The sequence below is a fragment of the Podarcis cretensis genome (assembly GCF_951804945.1).
Source record: "Podarcis cretensis genome assembly, chromosome: 16".
NCBI classification, from domain to species: domain Eukaryota; kingdom Metazoa; phylum Chordata; class Lepidosauria; order Squamata; family Lacertidae; genus Podarcis; species Podarcis cretensis.
Window position 1 is genome coordinate 37,882,276 of NC_137186.1, and position 20,267 is coordinate 37,902,542.

The window sequence follows — 20,267 nt, forward strand, 5'->3', positions numbered from 1 at the left end:
CTGGTGACTGGGAGTGGCCGCCGGGACCGCATAACACCGGTTCTGAGAGATCTGCACTGGCTCCCAGTACGTTTCCGAGCACGATTCAAAGTGTTGGTGCTGACCTTTAAAGCCCTAAACGGCCTCGGTCCTGTATACCTGAAGGAGCATCTCCACCCCCATCGTTCAGCCCGGACACTGAGATCCAGCGCCGAGGGCCTTCTGGCGGTTCCCTCATTGCGAGAAGTGAGGCTACAGGGAACCAGGCAGAGGGCCTTCTCGGTAGTGGCGCCCGACCTGTGGAACGCCCTCCCATCAGATGTCAAAGAGATAAAGAATTATCTGACATTCAGAAGACATCTTAAGGCAGCCCTGTTCAGGGAAGTTTTTAATATGTAATGCTGTATTGTTTTTAACACTGATTGGGAGCCGCCCAGAGTGGCTGGGGAAACTCAGCCAGATGGGCGGGGTATAAATAATAAATTATTATTATTATTATTATTATGTCTGTCATGCAAGAACATTTGGAGGCCACAAGGTTACGGAGACAATTTCTAGGAGACAATTTCTACCCGGTACAAATATGCAAAAGGTTGTAGGAAAATTTAGCTTTTTCCCAAATGGGAAAACAATGGCAGTAACACCCGAAATACACACAAAATCAGAAACCACAGTACCTTGCAGAAGTCTGCCTGCTTTATAAAGATGAATGCCCAGAGCTGCCTCAAAGTTCTCAGAGGGAATGAGATTTGAAACTGCAAACGGGGGGTTGCAGGAAGAGATATCTACGAGGGTACAGGAGTGACCAGCAGCTTCTAGATGATCCCTACAGGCACAGAAGAAAATGGAATAAGATTGGAGTTTAACATTATATATCTGCTAGAAACCTTCCACAATGCCAAACAGCACAGACAAGGTGCTTCTCTCCATCTCAGTAACTTTGGGTGGAATCCAGTGTGGTATAAAGGTAAAGGTATCCCTGACCGTTAGGTCCAGTTGTGGACAACTCTGGGGTTGCAGCGTTCATCTCGCTCTATAGGCCGAGGGAGCCGGTGTTTGTCCATAGACAGCTTCCAGGTCATGTGGCCAGCATAACTAAGCTGCTTCTGGCAAACCAGAGCAGGGCACAGAAATGCCATTTATACCAGTGTGCTATAGTGGATGGTCAAGTCTCCTGGAACTACTGCACTAGAAACTACAACTTGCTAAGGGTGATTAGAACAGTAGCTCTATGAATGGCAAACTATAGGGGAATTTGTGTGCTTTAAATGTCTGGTGTGCATACAATTCACACAAATACACACACACACTCCATAGATCAGCTGCTACTTGATCACAAAACTGCAAAATGTTACAGATTGAAACTCAATGTGTATGTATGTGTGTAGATGCAGAGAAGCAAACAGCATATGTGTAATATAAAAGGATGCAAAAATCTACACTGTCTTTCTGACAGTAAGATGTGTTTGATGGTGGAACAGGCTCCTATGAGAGATGGTGGACTCTTCTTCCTTGGAGGTTTTTAAGCAGATGCTGGATGGTCACCTGCCATGAATGCTTTAGTTATGACTTCTGCTTGCCTCTACTTTTGTTGTTGTTTAGTCATTTAGTAGTGTCCGGCTCTTCATGACCCCATGGACCAGAGCACGCCAGGCACTCCTGTCTTCCACTGCCTCCTGCAGTTTGGTCAAACTCATGCTGGTAGCTTCGAGAACACTGTCCAACCATCTCGTCCTCTGTTGTTCCCTTCTCCATCTTTCCCAACATCAGGGTCTTTTCCAGGGAGTCTCCTCTTCTCATGAGGTGGCCAAAGTATTGGAGCCTCAGCTTCAGGATCTGTCCTTCCAGTGAGCACTCAGGGCTGATTTCCTTCAGAATGGAGAGGCTTGATCTTCTTGCAGTCCATGGGACTCTCAACGGTCTCCTCCAGCACCATAATTCAAAAGCATCAATTCTTCGGCGATCAGCCTTCTTTATGGTCCAGCTCTCACTTCCATACATCACTACTGGGAAAACCATAGCTTTTACTATACGGACCTTTGTTGGCAAGGTGATGTCTCTGCTTTTTAAGATGCTATCTAGGTTTGTCATTGCTTTTCTCCCAAGAAGCAGGTGTCTTTTAATTTTGAGACTGCTGTCACCATCTGCAGTGATCATGGAGCCCAAGAAAGTAAAATCTCTCACTGCCTCCATTTCTTCCACTTCTATTTGCCAGTGGCCATGATGTTCGTTTTTTTTGATGTTGAGTTTCAAACCATATTTTGCGCTCTCCTCTTTCACCATCATTAAAAGGTTCTTTAATTCCTCCTCGCTTTCTGCCATCAATGCTGTGTCATCTGCATATCTGAGGTCGAAGACTTCCACTCAGTGTGGGGGTGTCTGTGTGGAGATGCAAAGACCAACAGCTTCACCTGACGGATCCCTGCCTGCAAAAGACACTGCGAGTCTCCCGGAAAATTTGTTTATTGTAAATGCTGCAACCCTCAAATACGACATAAATGCATGCGGCAAGCCTAATTCACCTAACGAACTCCTGCCTGCCCGTTATTGCGGGAGCTCCGGTGCCTCGAGCCCCTCCCCGAGGCGCCGGGAGCACTTACTGGATCCTCCTCGCGGTGGTGCCATTCCCGGTGTGGGCTCGCAGAGCCCCCAGCATGAGCAACCGCATGGCCCTGGCGGAGCACAGCTGTCTCCCTTGCCCTACTTCCGGCCACGTCCCTCTCGCCTTCGTTCCCTCGTGTTGGGTACCGGAAACCTACTGCCAGCTCTTCTAGGCATCTCACGCGGCCCTCCTTTCTTCTCAGCTCTATGGTAATCAGCGAGGCGTTTGTAGTGGCCTCCCACAGGGAACTCCCTGGAAACAAGATTCAGGACATTCCGTTCCGCTTCCATCTTTCAAAAGGTGATTTGGGCTTGGCGGTGTTGGACAGAGCTATTACGCAGAAGAGAGGGGACGCATTATGAACCATATGGGAGCAAGGTGCCAGATCTCTATAGAGCAGTTGTGGGGAAACTCTGGCCCTTCAGAGGTTTTGCTTAGTTTGTTTTTTTATTGCTATTTGTTATTGTGGTTAATATTGTTTTAAATATTATGAATGCTGTAGTACTTTATGAATCCTATAATATGACTTTTGCTGTAATTGTGCTGTTTAGCTTATTTTTTACCTGTTTTGGTAATAGTGTTTTATATACTGTAACTATTTTACTGACGATTTGTTAATTATTCTGCATGATTTATGTTTCCACTTCATTTCTTCCCACTTTTAATTTGTATACCGCCTTACTAGATTACTATGCAGAAGGCAGTTTACAAGCCGAACAAACCACAATATAGACAACAAAGATCACACACCTTATAAGAATCTTATCCAATACAAAAGTCAAAAATATAAATTTGAAATAAACATGTTCTATTGGTTATTGTTGTTTGTTTGTAAGCTGATTTGTGATTCATGTGTATCAAGAGGTATAGAAATATAGTAAATCAAATCAAATCAGCCCCAGTAAGCATGGCCAGAGCTGATGGAAGTTTGTAGTTCAGCAACACCTTGAGGGTTACAGGTTCCCTTCCCATATAACCAACCACGAAATAGTATTTGAATAGAAAACTGGGTGAACAGGTAACCAGTCAAAAAGCGCTCAGAGTAGCCAGCCAGACGTGTTTGGCAAGCTTGCAAGCTAGGTGTAAACTCAGGAACAGCCTCCCGCTATTTTTCGACAGCAACTGGCATTTTCCCCCAAATGCAGTACGTCCTCGCACCTGAGAGTTCAGAACAATTACCTGCTCTATGTTTTGCTTTCCCAAAGGTATCCTGGCATGCACGTTAATTTATAAGTCACATTTTACAAAAGTAAATAGATGAGTACTTAAAAAACAAACCAGCCCTCTTGGTTCACTTCCAAGAAAAAGCGTGACTAGGGTATTGCGACAGTAACTCACGCGGCAACGCTCATTCCATTGATAAGACTGCGAGTTGCCATTGACAAAAAAAAAACCCACCACGACAAGCAAGGGCATTGGGCGAGCCAAGCCACGCCCCCGTTCGTTCGCACCTGCCTCAATTAGCATACTCCCCCCTCCTCCCTCCCCGGAGCGTTCTATTTTGCCGCGGCTAACCACGTGAGGGCTGAACCTGGAAGGGCCTCCCTTCTGTGAGCGACCGCGCGGCGCGGCCAATCAGCGAGCGCGAATCCCCAGCGCTGGTCGGGAGGGGGAGGAGGACCTGGGCATTCCAACAGCCGAGAGAAGTTGGCGGGCGGAGGGAGGGAGGGCAGCGCGGAGCTCGGAAGGGCCGCCGAGCGCGAGGGTTCGGCGGGGTCCGGTTCGGCCAGCGCGGCGGGGAGGGCACGGGTAGCGGAGCAGCCGCGCCGAGGGAGGCGCCCTGACCGGGGCGAAGTCACGAGTTCGAATCCCGGGTGGGGCAGGTTTGGGGTCGGGTGGGTGGAGCAAGGAGGGGGTTTATGGGGAACAGCTGAGAGCCGGGGGGAGTGGGGGATCCAGAAGTTAGCCCTGCCCTGAAAGAAAGAAATACCCACCCCCTTCCACAGGAACCCCAAAACTGAGACAGGTTCTGGGCAGCTTAGGTAGATCTGGGTTTGCAGAGTTCTGGATTAGCAGATTTGGAGAGCAGCTAGGTCAGGGGATTGGGAGGCCCCTGAGAGTGTGAGCAAGTTGGAGGGTTTTTTTTGGGGGGGCAGGCTAGCTGTAAGTGGGCTTAGTTCCTTAGACTGGGAGGTGTTTCCATTGCACTGGAGTTTGGCCGTGGTGTTTAGATTTCCCGGCGCCCCATGGAAGATTCTATGGAGAGGAGCCCCCTCTTAGGGGGAGAGCAGCGGGGCCCACCCAGCTCCCCCAGCGCCAGCGCCTTCCGCGGCCGGCGCCTGGCCTGCGCTGCGGTGCTGCTGGCGGAGATGCTGGAGCGAGTGGCGTTCTACGGCATCACCTCGAACCTGGTGCTTTTCCTCAATGGGGTGCCCTACAACTGGGAGGGCACCCAAGCCAGCCAGGCCTTGCTGCTCTTCATGGGCGTCACCTACCTGGTATCGCCCTTCGGGGGCTGGTTGGCGGACGCCCTGCTGGGCAAGTTCCCCACCATCCTGTTCAGCATGGCGGTCTACCTGCTGGGCATGCTGGTCTTTCCTGCCATGGCTTACTCCACCACCCGCCAGTGGCTCTGCGGGGAGATGCCCCTGCGGATCGTAGAGAACTGCTCTGTGCCTGTGTCGCCCAACATCACCTACACCCCGTGCCAGCTGCAGGGAGCCAACCGCTATTGCCTGGTGGCCAGCTTCGTGGGACTGGTTCTCGTGGGAGTCAGCGTGGGCTCCGTCAAGGCCAACATCACGCCCTTCGGAGCCGACCAGGTCAAGTATTTTTTAATTTACCTTTTTTTTGTTTCCAAGAGATTTGTGCTGCATGCCGCAAGGCTGCAAATAATAATAATAATGCCGTTTCCTGCAGAATAAAGCAGTTCAGTATTTCACTCAAGAGCGACTGTTTTAAGATGTTTAAATAAATAAATAAATAAATAAATATAATTTATTAAAAAATAATGAAGGTGAAAAAGCAGATTAAGACACCTCTATGTGTCTGAACCTGCTGGAAGGAGGCGCGCAACTTAGAGACTTCACTCCGGATTTGTGTTGTGTTTATTCCTTAGCCTGTTTTTCTCCTGAAGATGGGACGCAGGTGGCGCTGTGGGTTAAAGCCTCAGCGCCTAGGACTTGCCGATCGAAAGGTCGGCGGTTCGAATCCCTGCGGCGGGGTGCGCTCCCGCTGCTCGGTCCCGCTGCTCGGTCCCAGCACCTGCCAACCTAGCAGTTCGAAAGCACCTCCGGGTGCAAGTAGATAAATAGGGACCGCTTACCAGCGGGAAGGTAAACGGCGTTTCCGTGTGCGGCTCTGGCTCGCCAGAGCAGCGATGTCACACTGGCCACGTGACCCAGAAGTGTCTCCGGACAGCGCTGGCCCTGGCCTCTTAAGTGAGATGGGCGCACAACCCCAGAGTCTGTCAAGACTGGCCCGTACAGGCAGGGGTACCTTTACCTTTACCTTTATGTGTCTGAACAAAGCGGTTATATCAGATACCAAAAATGTGTCAGACAAGAATATCAGACAAATCAGTTATATCAGACACCAAAAATTTGTGGTACAGAAAAGGAGCTTGCTTGACGTCAATAGTTAGGGAGTTCCAAAGTGTGGGTGCTGTCGTTTTTTACTTTTTTTTACAAATGTGTAATGAGTATTATGGGGCACCTGTAACAACCAAGGTTTGCAGATGGAAGCGGTCAAGTGGTTATTTGTGAGGGGAGGCTATCCGCCAGGGAAGCTGGTCTTTTCTGTTGATAAGGAAGCCACACTTTGCTATGGGGAAGATGAATGAAACATGGCCCTACGAAACTTGCTTCAGGCCCTGTGCTCCTCAGCCACATCTGTTATTGGCCCTGTTCTGCACGCTCCATTCATGTTTTTGTCTGGAGTTGGGATGTGGCCTGAACTCTGATCACAGATGAATGAAACGTGGCCCTCCGAAACTTGCTTCAGGCCCTGTGCTCCTCAGCCACATCTGTTATTGGCCCTGTTCTGCACGCTCCATTCATGTTTTTGTCTGGAGTTGGGATGTGGCCTGAACTCTGATCACAGCAGGAAGTCACTTATTGTATGGAAGAGGGGGCATTTGTTGCTCTGGTCACCGGCATCAGAAGATACTGTGACGCTTTGGGGTGAAAAAGGTCCCCCACTTGCGCCTTGTGGTGAGGTCATATCTCTTGACACCAGCAAAGCACAGATGATCAAGGAGATGGAGCAAGTTTCCTTGTGAGCAGAAGTTGCAGCATTTTGGACTTTTCTTGTGTAGAGAAAGGGCAAGCAAGATACGTACAAGTTTATAAAGTTATACACGTTGTGCAGAAAGTGCAAAGAAGAAAGTAGCCACAATGACGATGTTCTGCTTCCAGTGTCAGAGGTATCTGAATGGCAGTTGCAGGAGGGGAGGGTGTCTTGCATTCATGTTGAACGGGCTTCCTCAAACTCGGCCCTCCAGATGTTTTTGGCCTACAACTCCCATGATCCTTAGCTAGCAGGACCAGTGGTCAGGGATGATGGGAATTGTAGTCTCAAAACATCTGGAGGGCCAAGTTTGAGGAAGCCTGATGTTGAACTTGCAGGCTTCCCAGAAGCACCTGGTTGGCCACTGGGAGGACAGGATTCTGTGCTAGTCGGGCCTCTGGCCTGATCTAGCAGGGTTGGTCTTCTGTTCTTACGTTAGATGGATTTCCTGACTCAATATTGCTGATGGTGTATGTATGGATCTGGCTTCTGTTGACCCATGTCATTAGTTCGGCTAGCCTAGGGCTGCCGGTTCCACCTTGCGGTCACTTTTCCAGGTCTCATGGGAAGGACCATAGACCAGCCCTTTACATGCAAAAAGCTCCAGGTTCAGTCCCTGGCAACTCAGGGTACGAGGATTTTTCATGCTTTCAGGAATGTGCTAATCCTCCTAATCTTGAAAACTTGATGCAAAATGTTGTCATCTATTTGATAACATTAGAATATGTATTGTTGGCATCCATCAGCCTCGAGAGACAATGGAGTGTGCCTCCGGAGTCAAACTGCTGGAAGGAGGCGCGCAACTTAGAGACTTCACTCCGGATTTGTGTTGTGTTTATTCCTTAGCCTGTTTTTCTCCTGAAGATGACCAGAGTTTTCCTTCCCCTACATGGGCTTCCTTCCCACCTACCCCTCACTTCCCTTTACAGCACATGCAGAAACTGCCTTCTTTGACCTTTGGACCTGCTGTTGGTTTTGTCTGCTCAATCCCCAAACTCACCGAGGGTTTGAGACTCATCGACTCCCCTCTGCTGGTTTAGCTGGCCAGTTGAAGCCGTTCCCGGGGTTCCTGAGCTTGCTCTATCCTCTATGTAACAACCCTTTACAGTGGTACCTCAGGAAGGGTTAAGAACTTAATTCGTTCTGGAGGTCTGTTCTTAACCTGAAACCATTCTTAACCTGAAGTACCCCTTTAGCTAATGGGGCCTCCCACTGCTGCACAATTTCTGATCTCATCCTGAAGCAAAGTTCTTAACCTGAGGTACTATTTCTGGGTTAGCGGAGTCTGTAACCTGAACATAGCTGTCAACTTTCAGATTTGAAAATAAGGGATCAGCAGCCTCACCTATCCCGGGGACAGTCTACGGGATATCTAACAATCCGGAGTAGCAGTGGGAAACGGCGCTGGAATAAGGGAATTTCCCGCCAAAAAAAGGGAAGGTTGACAGCTATGAACCTGAAGCGTCTGTAACCTGAAGCGTCTATAACCCAAGGTACCCTGTACACTCATACCTCAGGTTACAGATGCTTCAGGTTGCGTGTCATTGGGTTATGGACCCGCCGAAACCCAAAAGTACCAGAACGGGTTACTTCCGGGTTTCGGCGGTCGCGCATGCGCAGAAGCGCTGAATCTCAACCCATGCATGCACAGACATGGCACTGTGGGTTGGGAACGCTGCAGGTTGCTAATGTGCCTCCTGCGCGGATCACGTTCACAACCCGAGCGTCCACTGTAGTTATTTGAAGATGGCTCTCAGTCTCCTCTTCTCCAGGTTGAACATAGCCAACTCCTCAATAGGCTTGGCTTCCAGACCCTTAATCATCTTGGTTGCCCTCCTCTGTCTGCATACGGTCCAACTTGTCCCTATCCTTTTTAAACTGCAGTACCCAGAACAGGACACAGCACTCCAAGTGGGGTCTGACCAAGGAAGACTAGAGCAGGACTGTTAATTCCTTCGATCAGGACATTAGACTTCTGTTGATGCAGCCTAGAACAACATTAGCTTTTTTGGCTGCTGCATCACGCTGTTGACTCATTTGAAGCCTGGGATCTACTCAGACCCCAGATCCTTTTCACGTGTCCTGCTGGCAGTGAACCCATGACCCACATTGTTCAAGAAATGCAAGTCTAAACCAGGACTTGCTAATGTGGTGGACTCAGGATGTTGTGGACTTCAGCAGGTCAAAATAGGAGTTGTAGCCACAAACATAGATGGCACCAGGTTGGAAGAGGCACATGGAATTCATCCCTATGGTCTTTGGCTCCACATGACATTCACTCAACACTTCAAGTGGAATTTCCTTTGCATAACCAGCTTGTGTGTGTGTGTGTACACACATCAACTTCCAAGACATAGCTATTTTCTTCCTGTTTGGGAAAAGGCTCTGTGCAAATCGAAAGAAACCATCATGCTCTTTCACCAGCAAAATCTCAGCAAGCAGAAATGTCAGTGGTTGCGTATGTCTTGCAACACACACAGCAAAGGACACAAAGCCTTTGTTCTACGGACTCATGTTTGCAACGATAGGAGGAAGTTTTTGGTTTGCGCAGAACTCCTCAGATCGCCATGATTGAAAGGGAGGCAAGGAAACAAAAGGAAGATGACTAGCTCCAAATAATCTTGATTGAATAATACGGTGCATACTGAGCACATAACAGTTCAAACAAAAGAATGCTAGCTGGATTATAAACCGGGTGGCTTTCAAGAATCCCCAAGGGAGGGAAGTGGGACTTAAGCAGGAAGCAAACAGGAAATAGTTTAATGAAGGAGTGAATAGTTAATAGGATAATAAACTATTGGATATTAACCTGTTTCTTCTACCCCATTGTTTTATCCTCTTTGCCGCCCAATTGCCTGGGGTTTTCCTCTTGCTTCATTGGACTCTCAAGAGATAAAGATGAGAAATGTTTTGGGTTTGGGTTTTTTACAAGGGAAAGGGCAGGGTGAGTGAGGTCTGTCTATCGTCCAACTGAACATGCATTCTTTCCTATGAAGGAAGGTGCAGTGTGAACTTAACCGTTTGATCCAGATTTGAAACAAAGCTGCCCCATCACAAATGAAGTACAGTAATTTTTCAGGGGAAGTAGCCTTCAAATCATGTCCACAGAAACCCTACGCATAAGAGGACAACAAAGAACACAGGAGCTCGATGGCTCAGACTAAAGGCCCGTCTCATCTAGCAAAAGCATTCTTTGCTTGCGTTTCTGCACATGTTTGCCTAGGAGCTACTTAACTCTGAATTTGAGGTGGCTTATTTTTTTGCTAGACGTGCAAAAGATTGGGCAGTGAGCACATCACCACATCTTGCGTCAGCGAAGGCCAGGCCGGAAGGTGTGCAGATGGATCAGGCTTGTTTGCTACTGCTCCAGATGGTAGGACCAGGACCAGTGGATTCAAATTACAGTGGTACCTCGGGTTACATACGCTTCAGGTTACAGACGCTTCAGGTTACAGACTCTGCTAACCCAGAAATATTACCTCGGGAACATTTGGAACATTTTCTTCAACTCATTATATATCATTTTCCAATTTTTTAAAATTTTACTACAGTCCCACCACATATGAGGTATAGCACCTACTTTGCATGCAGAAGGTCCCAGGTTCAGTTCCTAGCAGCTCCAGGTAGGGGTGGGGACACCTTCTGTAGAAAGCCGTAGAGAGCTTCTGTCCGTGTTTGTGGACAGTGCTGAGCTAGATAAGCCAATGGCCTTTTTAGTATAATATGCCCTTCTCCAATTTCATACCGTGTGGCATAATGCTTTTGTGACATCAGTGTCGTGGCTGATACATGGTGCGCAAGTACCGGTATGTGTGTGTGGGTTGGGTCTCTCTCTCATCAGGCATTTCATTTCTGTATTTTTGTGATGGAATTCTGCCCATCTTAGCACATCAAATACACATACGATACCTTGAGTCTCACAAATTAGATCATTGCCCTTCCATCTTGGAACAGTCAAAAGTTGATTTGCATGCAGAAGGTCCCAGGTTCAGTTCCTAGCAGCTCCAGAAAGGTTTTTGAAAATCCCATATATTGCCAAAATCCCATATATTGCCAGGGTGGTTGTGTCAAGAGAGAAATAATGCCGGTGGTCACTTTAATCAGAACTTCAAAATGGTGGATGTAAACACGAGTGATTATTACTGGAGTGCACCATGGAGAATTTAGGGCGTAATTTTCATATACCTTTCCTTTCCCTGCCTTGTTTCATGAAAAACCAGCACTGTGGTTTGGTTTGTTCAAAATGGTCTTCTCCACCTCCCAGGAGCAACCAAATGTATTTCCATTGATGACTCTTCCTTGGAATAAAGACTTGAGTTCCTGCAAGGCTGATTTGTTGGTAGCTGTGCAAGGATCACCTTGAATCTCTTCCAAGCAAAGCCTAGACCTGCCTTCCCCAAACTGGTGCCCTCCAGATGTTGCTGGACTCCAATTCCCATCTGGAGGACCTCTGGGAAAGGCCGGCCGAGAGGGGATCTTCCATTGTCCTCTTGCATTATTGCAATCCCAGGAATTGAGGGATCAGTATGTGATTGCACATACAGGACGCGGGTGGCACTGTGGGTTAAACCACAGAGCCTAGGACTTCCCGATCAGAAGGTCGGCGGTTCGAATCCTCGTGACGGGGTGAGCTCCCGTTGTTCAGTCCCTGCTCCTGCCAACCTTGCAGTTCGAAAGCACGTCAAAGTGCAAGTAGATAAATAGGTACCGCTCCGGCGGGAAGGTAAACGGCGTTTCCGTGCGCTGCTCTGGTTCGCCAGAAGCGGCTTAGTCATGCTGGCCACATGATCCGGAAGCTGTACGCCGGCTCCCTCGGCCAATAAAGCGAGATGAGCACCGCAACCCCAGAGTTGGCCACGACTGGACCTAATGATCAGGGGTCCCTTTACTTTTTTATGTGATTACAGAAGTTCCTTTGTGTGCTTGTCATTTTGAGACTAGTTTAAACTGTCCTGCATATATATATATAGAGGGAGAGAGAACTACTTCATTGGGAACAGTATGCTGATTCAGGCATGATTTTCAGAATGGGACATGACTGGACGTAGGTTCCCCATCTCTGATCTAGACGTTGTTGTTGTTATTCCCCACCTTTTCTCCTGACAGGGACTCAAGGCAGATTACAGGTAGATAAGAATGGCTAAATAAGGGTCTTTCCCCATCAATTCCTACATGATCTGTTGTTGTATTTAGTCGGAAATGCCAGAGATTGAACCTGGAGCCTTGTGCATTTGACACACGTGCTCTGCCACTGAAATACGGTCCCCTGTACACACACTTCTTAGTTTCAACCATAAATCACACTTTAAGGACCTGACTTCTCCATTTCCGTCATTGCTGTGTGTGTTTCATTTCTTTAATTCCATTTCCCAACCCTGTTGGTTAATCGATTGGGTGCTCCCTGGGGTTTCCGGGATAGATGTGCAAAGAACTGCTAAATCTTTTCAACATCGTTCATGTGCCATTTTATATGTGCGCAACACTGTTGGGTTATAAAAAAAACCAAATAAACTTAATTTCGCTCTCACAAATTAACTAATGTGGATTTATGTGATTATGTGGGGAAACCCAGCCAGATGGGTGGGGTATAAATAAATAAATAAATTATTATTATTATTATTATTATTATTATTATTATTATTATTATAGTATAAGCCTCCCACCCTTCTCTCTGAAGATCACTTTAACTGTCATGTCTTCTAGCAAAGTATCCTGGGATTTGTAGCTTCTGAGACTTGTGAATTCTGCGGTGGCTCTTTTCCCTTCTCATCGAACTACAGTTCCCAGAATCTTCTTGGGAGAAGGAATGACTTACAACTAGTGGGGATATTATAGAGTTCTCCCCTGCCCCACCAACATACAGTGGTACCTCAGGTTACATACGCTTCAGGTTACAGACTCCGCTAACCCAGAAATAGTATTTCAGGTTAAGAACTTTGCTCCAGGATGAGAACAGAAATTGTGCTCCGGCGGAGCAGCAGCAGCAGGAGGCCCCATTAGCTAAAGTGGTGCTTCAGGTTAAGAACAGTTTCACATTAAGAACGGACCTCCAGAACAAATTAAGTACTTAACCCGAGGTACCACTGTAATTCAAATACCTAACCACAGTATGACTTAGGGTTTTTGAAAATATTTTACTGTAGTTTTCTAATGCTGGAAATGTGTATGCAAGTACATAAAAAAGGTACTATAAATATGTTTTTTTAAAAAACACAAAACACAAAAAACTAATACAGAATGTAAAGAAAAAACAGTGTGGAGCATCTGATAATCTGGCCTGTTATAATGCTTCTTTCTTTGCCGGCTTCAGATTTGAACCCAGGTTTCCTGGACACAAAAATCACTGCTTTTACCTAACAAGCAGCAGGACAAATTGTACATTAGTCATGGCGTCCGCGGGGCGTGTTACATAAAATAAATATATTTTGTTGGCATTGTTTCCCCTCTCCACATGCAAACATCTCCACCTGCCTACATTTCAAGGAATGTGTCCTGATGTGAAGGGTTGACTCAGTCAAAGAGCTTCATTCTCAAAAAATAGGCTTGGGACTGCGATGTCCTCTTTATCTGCTGCTTCCCTTTTTGAGCAGCATTGCACTCTGTCCGTTTCCTGTTCTTCTGTGTGACGCGTTTTGATTTCCCCCCCCAAAAAACTTTTGCAATTCTGAATTTAGCTCATTCGCCAATGAGGAAGCGAAACCGTCCTTAAAAGACAAAACTTGCCAGTCTGAATGTGCAGCTCCAGCCAATCAGGTGGTTCTTCAGCACCACTGAAATGAATGGGGAACAGTGGCTGCACCCGTCTTGTTATTAATTAGTTCATCATTATTATTATCCGGCCCAATCGCCTTCCAAATCTGGCCCACGGATGGTCCAGGAATCAGCGTGTTTTTACATAAGATGTGTCCTCTTATTTAAAATGCATCTCTGGTTTATTTGTGGGGCATAGGAATTCTTTCATTATTTTTTTCCAAAATATAGTCCCCCCACAAGGTCTGAGGGACAGTGGACCGTCCCCCTGCTGAAAAAGTTTGCTTTTTCAGCAGGGGCCATGAAAGAGGTTTCTGCATGTGCCATAGAGTGGGCAGAGGGGGCTCATTCATGGTGTGTGTTATTGGGTTGTTGTTTTTATTTTGATTATATATTTCATGGTTTTATATTTTGATTTTTTTCTGTGAACTGCCCTGAGACCTCCAGGTATAGGGCAATATATAAATTCAATAAATCATCATCATCCACCTGGGAAGGTAACCCATCTAGGAGAAGGAAAATGGATCCTAAACCTTTGCTGCGTTGTGGAATAATTTCAGGACAAGAAAAGGCTCAGGAGGAAACCCTACACAAGATTAAACTGTTGCAATGCTAACTTTTGTGTGAAACGGGCTGAGCTCAATTTAGTTCTGGAACTTTAAGCAAATTCCTGCACCCAGAACATGCTCAGAGCCATTCTGTGAGAGGTAGACTACAGCACCCAGAATCCTTTGAAGGGCAGGGGAATGTGCTTCGAATCTGCTCTAAAGATTTAGTGTGTACACTGCCTAACTCTTAACCGCTCGCCTGCACTGCTGTTGCTCATCTTCTCAGTAAGGAGTCGTAGAACAAAGCTTGAAAAGCACTGCTTTAAAAATGCAGCTTGCACCTTCTCTATTTCCTTCCCTTTCTCCTGTCCACCATATTTTTGTAACCCAATTCATTGGAACCAATGAGTGGGGGAAATTGGGTGTAAGCACCCAGGTGACACAGGACTCTTCTTCCATGAATGCATAAATAAACGAACAACCGTGTTACTAAGCAGTGGCGTCTACCCAGCAACCATCCTGGGTTTGCTTTTCACCCAGCCTCCTTGGCACGGGTGCCAAGCTGGAGGAAACGGGACACTTTAATTCGATTAAAAGCAAGTCATGCTTGTTATGGAGCGTGGCCTGGGATTAATATCATGTTGCTCTGCTAAATGCAAGTATTGCATAACTGGGAAAGTTTGAGCAAAATAGATCCCCAGCGATGATTCAGCAGGAAGATCGTTCTGTATTCTGCATTTCGTTTCATTTTTTTTCCTTGCTGAGAGGGAAACTCAGGAAATTTAGCAACTGGTGCAATGACCGGGCATAAGAACTTCAGTTAGTCATCAGTTCCAAACATACATCTGTTTAAAACTGGCATCTTGGGCTCTCTCTGTGTGTGTGTCTATCCCTGTAACAAATGTTGTTCTCTTATGGGGTGATTCATCCTAAACAGAGATGGCCTGTGAGTCTCGGACATATTTTGGGCATGTGCTGAGTAGAGGAATGCATTGCAAAGGCGCATTAGCAAAGTATCTTCAGCTGCCGTTCTTATTTATTATATTCCATCATTATTTCTATTTATCACCATCTCCTCCATTATAATGTCTGGGGCAAGGAGGTTCCGGGAATTTTGAAAGGATGCTGACAAGCTGGAACTTGCACCGAGGGTGATGGGCGACCAAGATGATGAAGGGGTCTGGAAACCAAGCCTTTTGCGGAATGGATGAGGGAGTTTGGCAGGCTTACTGTGAAGAAGCCCAAGAGGTGATATGAGAGCCATCTTCAAACATAAGAGCTGTTTGACAGTAGAATGGATCACCTCCAAAGATGCTCCTTCGTTGGAAGTTTTTAAGCAGAGGTTGAATGGCCATCTGTCAGGGATTCTGTCGCCATGATTCCTGCATTTTAGGGGGTTGGACTAGATGAGCCTTGCGAGAGAGGGCCTTTTCGGTGGCTGCTCCCAGACTTTTGCACTCCCTCCCTGGAGAAGCCAGACTGGCTCCCTCCTTGCTGTCCTTCCTCTGACAGGTGAAGACGACCTTGTTCCAACAGGCTTTGGCAGGCGCACAGCTTTTAATGAAGGGACTGGTGCCCTGCTGTTTTTATTGTACAGTGGTACCTTTTTTACAGGGACGCAGGTGGCGCTGTGGGTTAAAGCCTCAGCGCCTAGGACTTGCCAATTGAAAGGTCGGCGGTTCGAATCCCTGCGGCGGGGTGCGCTCCCGCTGCTCGGTCCCAGCGCCTGCCAACCTAGCAGTTCGAAAGCACCTTCGGGTGCAAGTAGATAAATAGGGACCGCTTACCAGCGGGAAGGTAAACGGCGTTTCCGTGTGCAGCTCTGGCTCGCCAGAGCAGCGATGTCACGCTGGCCACGTGATCCGGAAGTGTCTCCGGACAGCGCTGGCCCCTGGCCTCTTAAGTGAGATGGGCGCACAACCCCAGAGTCTGTCAAGACTGGCCCGTACGGGCAGGGGTACCTTTACCTTTACCTTGTTTACTGAACAGCTTAGTTGTTGAACAAATCGGTTCCCGAACACTACAAACTCAGAAGTAAGTGTTCTGGTTTGCGAACGTTTTTCGAAAGTCGAATGTCTGATGCAGCTTTCATTTGAGTGCAGGAAGCTCCTGCAGCCAATTGGAAGACGTGCCTTGGTTTTTAAATGGTTTCGGGAGTCGAATGGTCCACTGTAATTAATAATAATATGTTATTGTAGTTTGAATAGATTTATTAGATTGTGTGTGTGTGTGGTTAGATAAATCTAATTCTTTCATTGTTGAATGGGTTTTGGAGTTTTTATTTGTTTTTAGTTTTTCTTTTATCTGCAAGCTGCCTTGGAAAAAGGGTGGGGTTTAAGTAAAAAAAAGGTTAAAAAAGGTAAAACAACAACAACATTTCTTTCTGATGTTTAGTCCGAATCTGCATTCTTGTAACTTGAAGCCATTGCCTCAAGTCTTACCCTCCAGAGCAGGAGAAAGCAAGCTTGCTCCATCTTCCATGTGGCAGCCATTCCAATATTTGGAGATGGCTCTCATATCTCCTCTCAGCCTTATCTTCTTCAGACTGAACACCCCCAACTCCCTCAACCGTTCCTCATAAGACTTGGCTTCCGGCCCCTTTGCGGGGAGGGGATGTGGTCTCAGGGGCGCCTCCCGTCTCTGCATTGTGTGGCATAGACACTTTAAAAGCAGGTAAAGCAAAAAAGGCCCTTTGATGCGGGTGGCGCTGTGGGTTAAACCACAGAGCCTAGGGCTTGCTGATCAGAAGGTTGGTGGTTCGAATCCCCGTGACTGGGTGAGCTCCTATGGTTCGGTCCCTGCTCCTGCCCACCTAGCAGTTCAAAGGCACATCAAACTGCAAGTAGATAAATAGGTACCGCTCCGGCGGGAAGGTAAACGGTGTTTCCGTGCACTGCTCTGGTTCGCCAGAAGCGGCTTAGTCATGTTGGCCACATGACCTGGAAGCTGTACACCGGCTCCCTCGGCCAATAAAGCGAGATGAGCGCCGCAACCCCAGAGTCGGCCATGACTGGACCTAACAGTCGGGGGTCCCTTTACCTTTAGCATGAATGGGGAGAGTGGTCTTCCGCATGAGGGGGGTCTAGTACATGGGGCCCCTTTTCACACCAGCCAAACTTCAGCTGGTGAAGTGGGGAGGCCACTGGCCAGTGTGTTTGCGTATGGACCAGCCACTGGGGTTGTCGGAAGTGCCCGGGGGGCACCTGCACAGCCCCCAGATCGAGACAAACACAGCATGGGATGGTCATAACTCTTCAGTCCCGTTGAGCAGCAGCGACACATAACCGAAAATATGTGCACACTCAAAGAGCAGAGTAAATCTGGAAGCTGAGGCTACGAGGTGTGGCATTGCAGTAATTTATTAAGCAATACAGTGGTACTTCTGGTTGCGAACAGGATCCGTTCCGGAGCCCCGTTTGCAACCGGAGCAGAACGCAACCCACGTCTGCACGTGGCGGGTCGCGATTCACCGCTTTTGCGCATGCCGTGATGTCATTTTGATTGCCTGCACGTGTACGAGCAGCAAAACCTAGAAGTAACCCGTTCCATTACTTCCGGATTGCCATGGGACACAACCTTAAGACGCTCAACCTGAAGCATCTTTAACCTGAGGTATGACTGTATATACAGGAGAAAGCAATCATGGCGTCCTCTTACATCTTCTCCAAAAGAGAGAGAAAAAGTAAAAAAAACAAAAGTACAATACAATGGAAGAGATAGGACTGGCGCCTGTTTCTCACACTTTCCAAGCATGGAATGTAAACACAGACATGTGATGTGACAATCACACATCCAGCAACGGGAGAGAAGGGTGGGTGACTCAGGGTGTGAAGCCCCATGTAGCTCTCATGCTTCGTTTCTGCATATGGGGGGGGGGGAGCATTCATCTGAACCCCTGTTAAGAGAACCACCTTCATAAACCAGCCAGCAGGGTCCATCCATTGCATAGCCAAGGCATATTCCGGACAGCAGGCAATGCAGACCCCTCACAACATGGATTTGGGGAGGGGTGGGTGAGATGCCCAGCTAGTGCGGTTCTTGCAAAGATATGGCTGCTTTAAGCGCACGCAGGTCTGAGCCTCGTTTCGGCTGTGAAATGGTGGGAGATTTACGGCAGAGCTATAAACTCTGGTCAGCAGGGAACTATATTTTGCATCTCTCAGTTCCTCCTCGTGGGGAGTTGCTGCACAGCTGCTCCTCAGTGGCTTCCCGGAATTGTTGTGGTCTTACTTTCATCAATGTGGCAGAAACAAAGTGTGGTAGAGCACCTGCATGCAGAAGGTCCGCGGTTCATTCCCTGCCACCCCCAGTTTTGGGAGGGGAGAGAGACTCCGGTCTGAAACCCTGCAAAATCACTGTCGCTTTGACTTCCTGCGGGTTCTGATTTGAGATTGAACGATTCCCTGTATTTTTCCTCTTAGAATAGAGTTGGGAAACCTCATGCCCTTGGTATACTCTCCTCAGGCCACATGCTCACTGCCCCTTGCTTTGCACCCTCCTTGAGTGTTTTCGCCTTACCGGGATGTGTCCAAACTCTGTTGATGCCTCTTGCTTGGCTGGATGAGGAATACAGAGGGATGGGGCAGTGTAGATAGAAACCAGCTTATGGTACAAAAGGTAAAGGTAAAGGGACCCCTGACCGTTAGGTCCAGTCGTGGATGACTCTGGGATTGCGGCGCTCATCTCGCTTTATTGGCCGAGGGAGCCGGCATACAGCTTCCGGGTCATGTGGCCAGCATGACTAAGCCGCTTCTGGCGAACCAGAGCAGCGCATGGAAACACCATTTACCTTCCCGCCGGAGTGGTACCTATTGATCTACTTGCACTTTGATGTGCTTTTGAACTGCTAGGTTGGCAGGAGCAAGGACCGAGCAACAGGAGCTCACCCTGTCGTGGGGATTCGAACCGCCGACCTTCTGATCGGGAAGTCCTAGGCTCTGTGGTTTAACCCACAGCGGTACAAAAGGTAAAATTTATGTTCAGCACTTGGCACACTTTTGCCTCCGCCCACCACTGGGATGTTGCCCCCAGATGGTCACCTGGCAAAGCATGCAGTCCTCAGGCTGAAAAAGTCCCAATTCCTGATAAACGTTCTGATCTAGCTTTTTTCTCCCTGCCTTGCTAGTCTGTGTGTGCGCAACTCGGGTTTTTGTAAGGAGGAAAGTTCAGTTATTGAACTGCATGTTAACAGCATAATACAGCATCCAAAAAAAAAAAAAAAAAAATCTAGGCTGCATCAGGAGATGCATAATGCCCAGATCAGAGGATGCAATAGTTCTGCCTTGGTCAGACCACAGCTGGAGCACTGTGCTCAGTTCTGGGCACCAGAGTTTAAGAAGGGTACTGACAAGCTGGAAGATGTACAGAGGAAGGCGACCAGGATTATCCAAGCACCTGGAAGCCAAGCCTTTTGAGGAATGGTTGGGTATGTTTAGGGTGGAGAATAGAAGGTATGGTGGTTGTGGTTGTTGTCGTTTAGTCGTGTCCGACTCTTTGTGACCCCATGGACCAGAGCACGCCAGGCACTCCTGTCTTCCACTGCCTCCCGCAGTTTGGTCAAACTCATGCTGGTAGCTTCGAGAACAGTGTCCAACCATCTCGTCCTCTGTCGTCCCCTTCTCCTTGTGCCCTCCATCTTTCCCAACATCAGGGTCTTTTCCAGGGAGTTTTCTCTTCTCATGAGGTGGCCAAAGTAGTGGAGCCTCAGCTTCAGGATCTGTCCTTCCAGTGAGCACTCAGGGCTGATTTCCTTAAGAATGAATAGGTTTGATCTTCTTGCAGTCCATGGGACTCTCAAGAGTCTCCTCCAGCACCATAATTCGAAAGCATCAACTCTTCGGTGATCAGCCTTCTTTATGGTTTCATACATCACTACTGGAAAAACTATACGGACCTTAGTCGGCAAGTTGATATCTTTGCTTTTTAAGATGCTGTCTAGGACGTCTCTATTTTCATCAGAGAAATTTTGGAGGGTATGGTGTCGCAAACCACCTCCCATCATCCCTGACTGCAAGCCATGCTGGATGGAGCCAATGGGAGCTGGAGTAGCCATCTTCAAATGGGCTGTCATCACGTTCCCCAAAGATTCCTGGGAACTGTAGTTGAGAATGGGTGCTGAGACTTGTTAGGAGACCTCCCTTGCCCCTCACAGAGCTACAAAT

General features: G+C 47.8%; 2 protein-coding genes and 1 long non-coding RNA gene across 5 annotated transcripts in view; 2 read left to right on the forward strand and 1 right to left on the reverse strand.

Annotated features, from left to right (window-relative positions):
- GLT1D1 (glycosyltransferase 1 domain containing 1) overlaps positions 1 to 2,684 on the reverse strand; it is a 60,321-nt gene extending 57,637 nt beyond the window's left edge. For both annotated transcript variants that reach the window (XM_079957049.1, XM_079957048.1), the window contains exons 1-2: positions 2,580 to 2,684; positions 657 to 805 (exon numbers count right to left, since the gene is read on the reverse strand). In XM_079957049.1, the coding sequence (XP_079813175.1) occupies positions 657 to 805; positions 2,580 to 2,647 (217 nt within the window). In that variant the 5' untranslated portion in view covers positions 2,648 to 2,684. The remainder of the gene's footprint in view (positions 1 to 656; positions 806 to 2,579) is intronic.
- LOC307205126 overlaps positions 1 to 20,267 on the forward strand; it is a 449,333-nt gene that overhangs the window by 17,211 nt on the left and 411,855 nt on the right. The gene's annotated exons all lie outside the window — the stretch shown is intronic.
- The window catches only part of SLC15A4 (solute carrier family 15 member 4), a 57,205-nt gene continuing 41,357 nt past the window's right edge, over positions 4,420 to 20,267 (forward strand). Inside the window, exon 1 of one of the 2 annotated variants that reach the window (XM_079956792.1) lies at positions 4,420 to 5,343. In XM_079956792.1, the coding sequence (XP_079812918.1) occupies positions 4,768 to 5,343 (576 nt within the window). In that variant the 5' untranslated portion in view covers positions 4,420 to 4,767. The remainder of the gene's footprint in view (positions 5,344 to 20,267) is intronic. The other variant, XM_079956791.1, reaches the window with a different exon arrangement.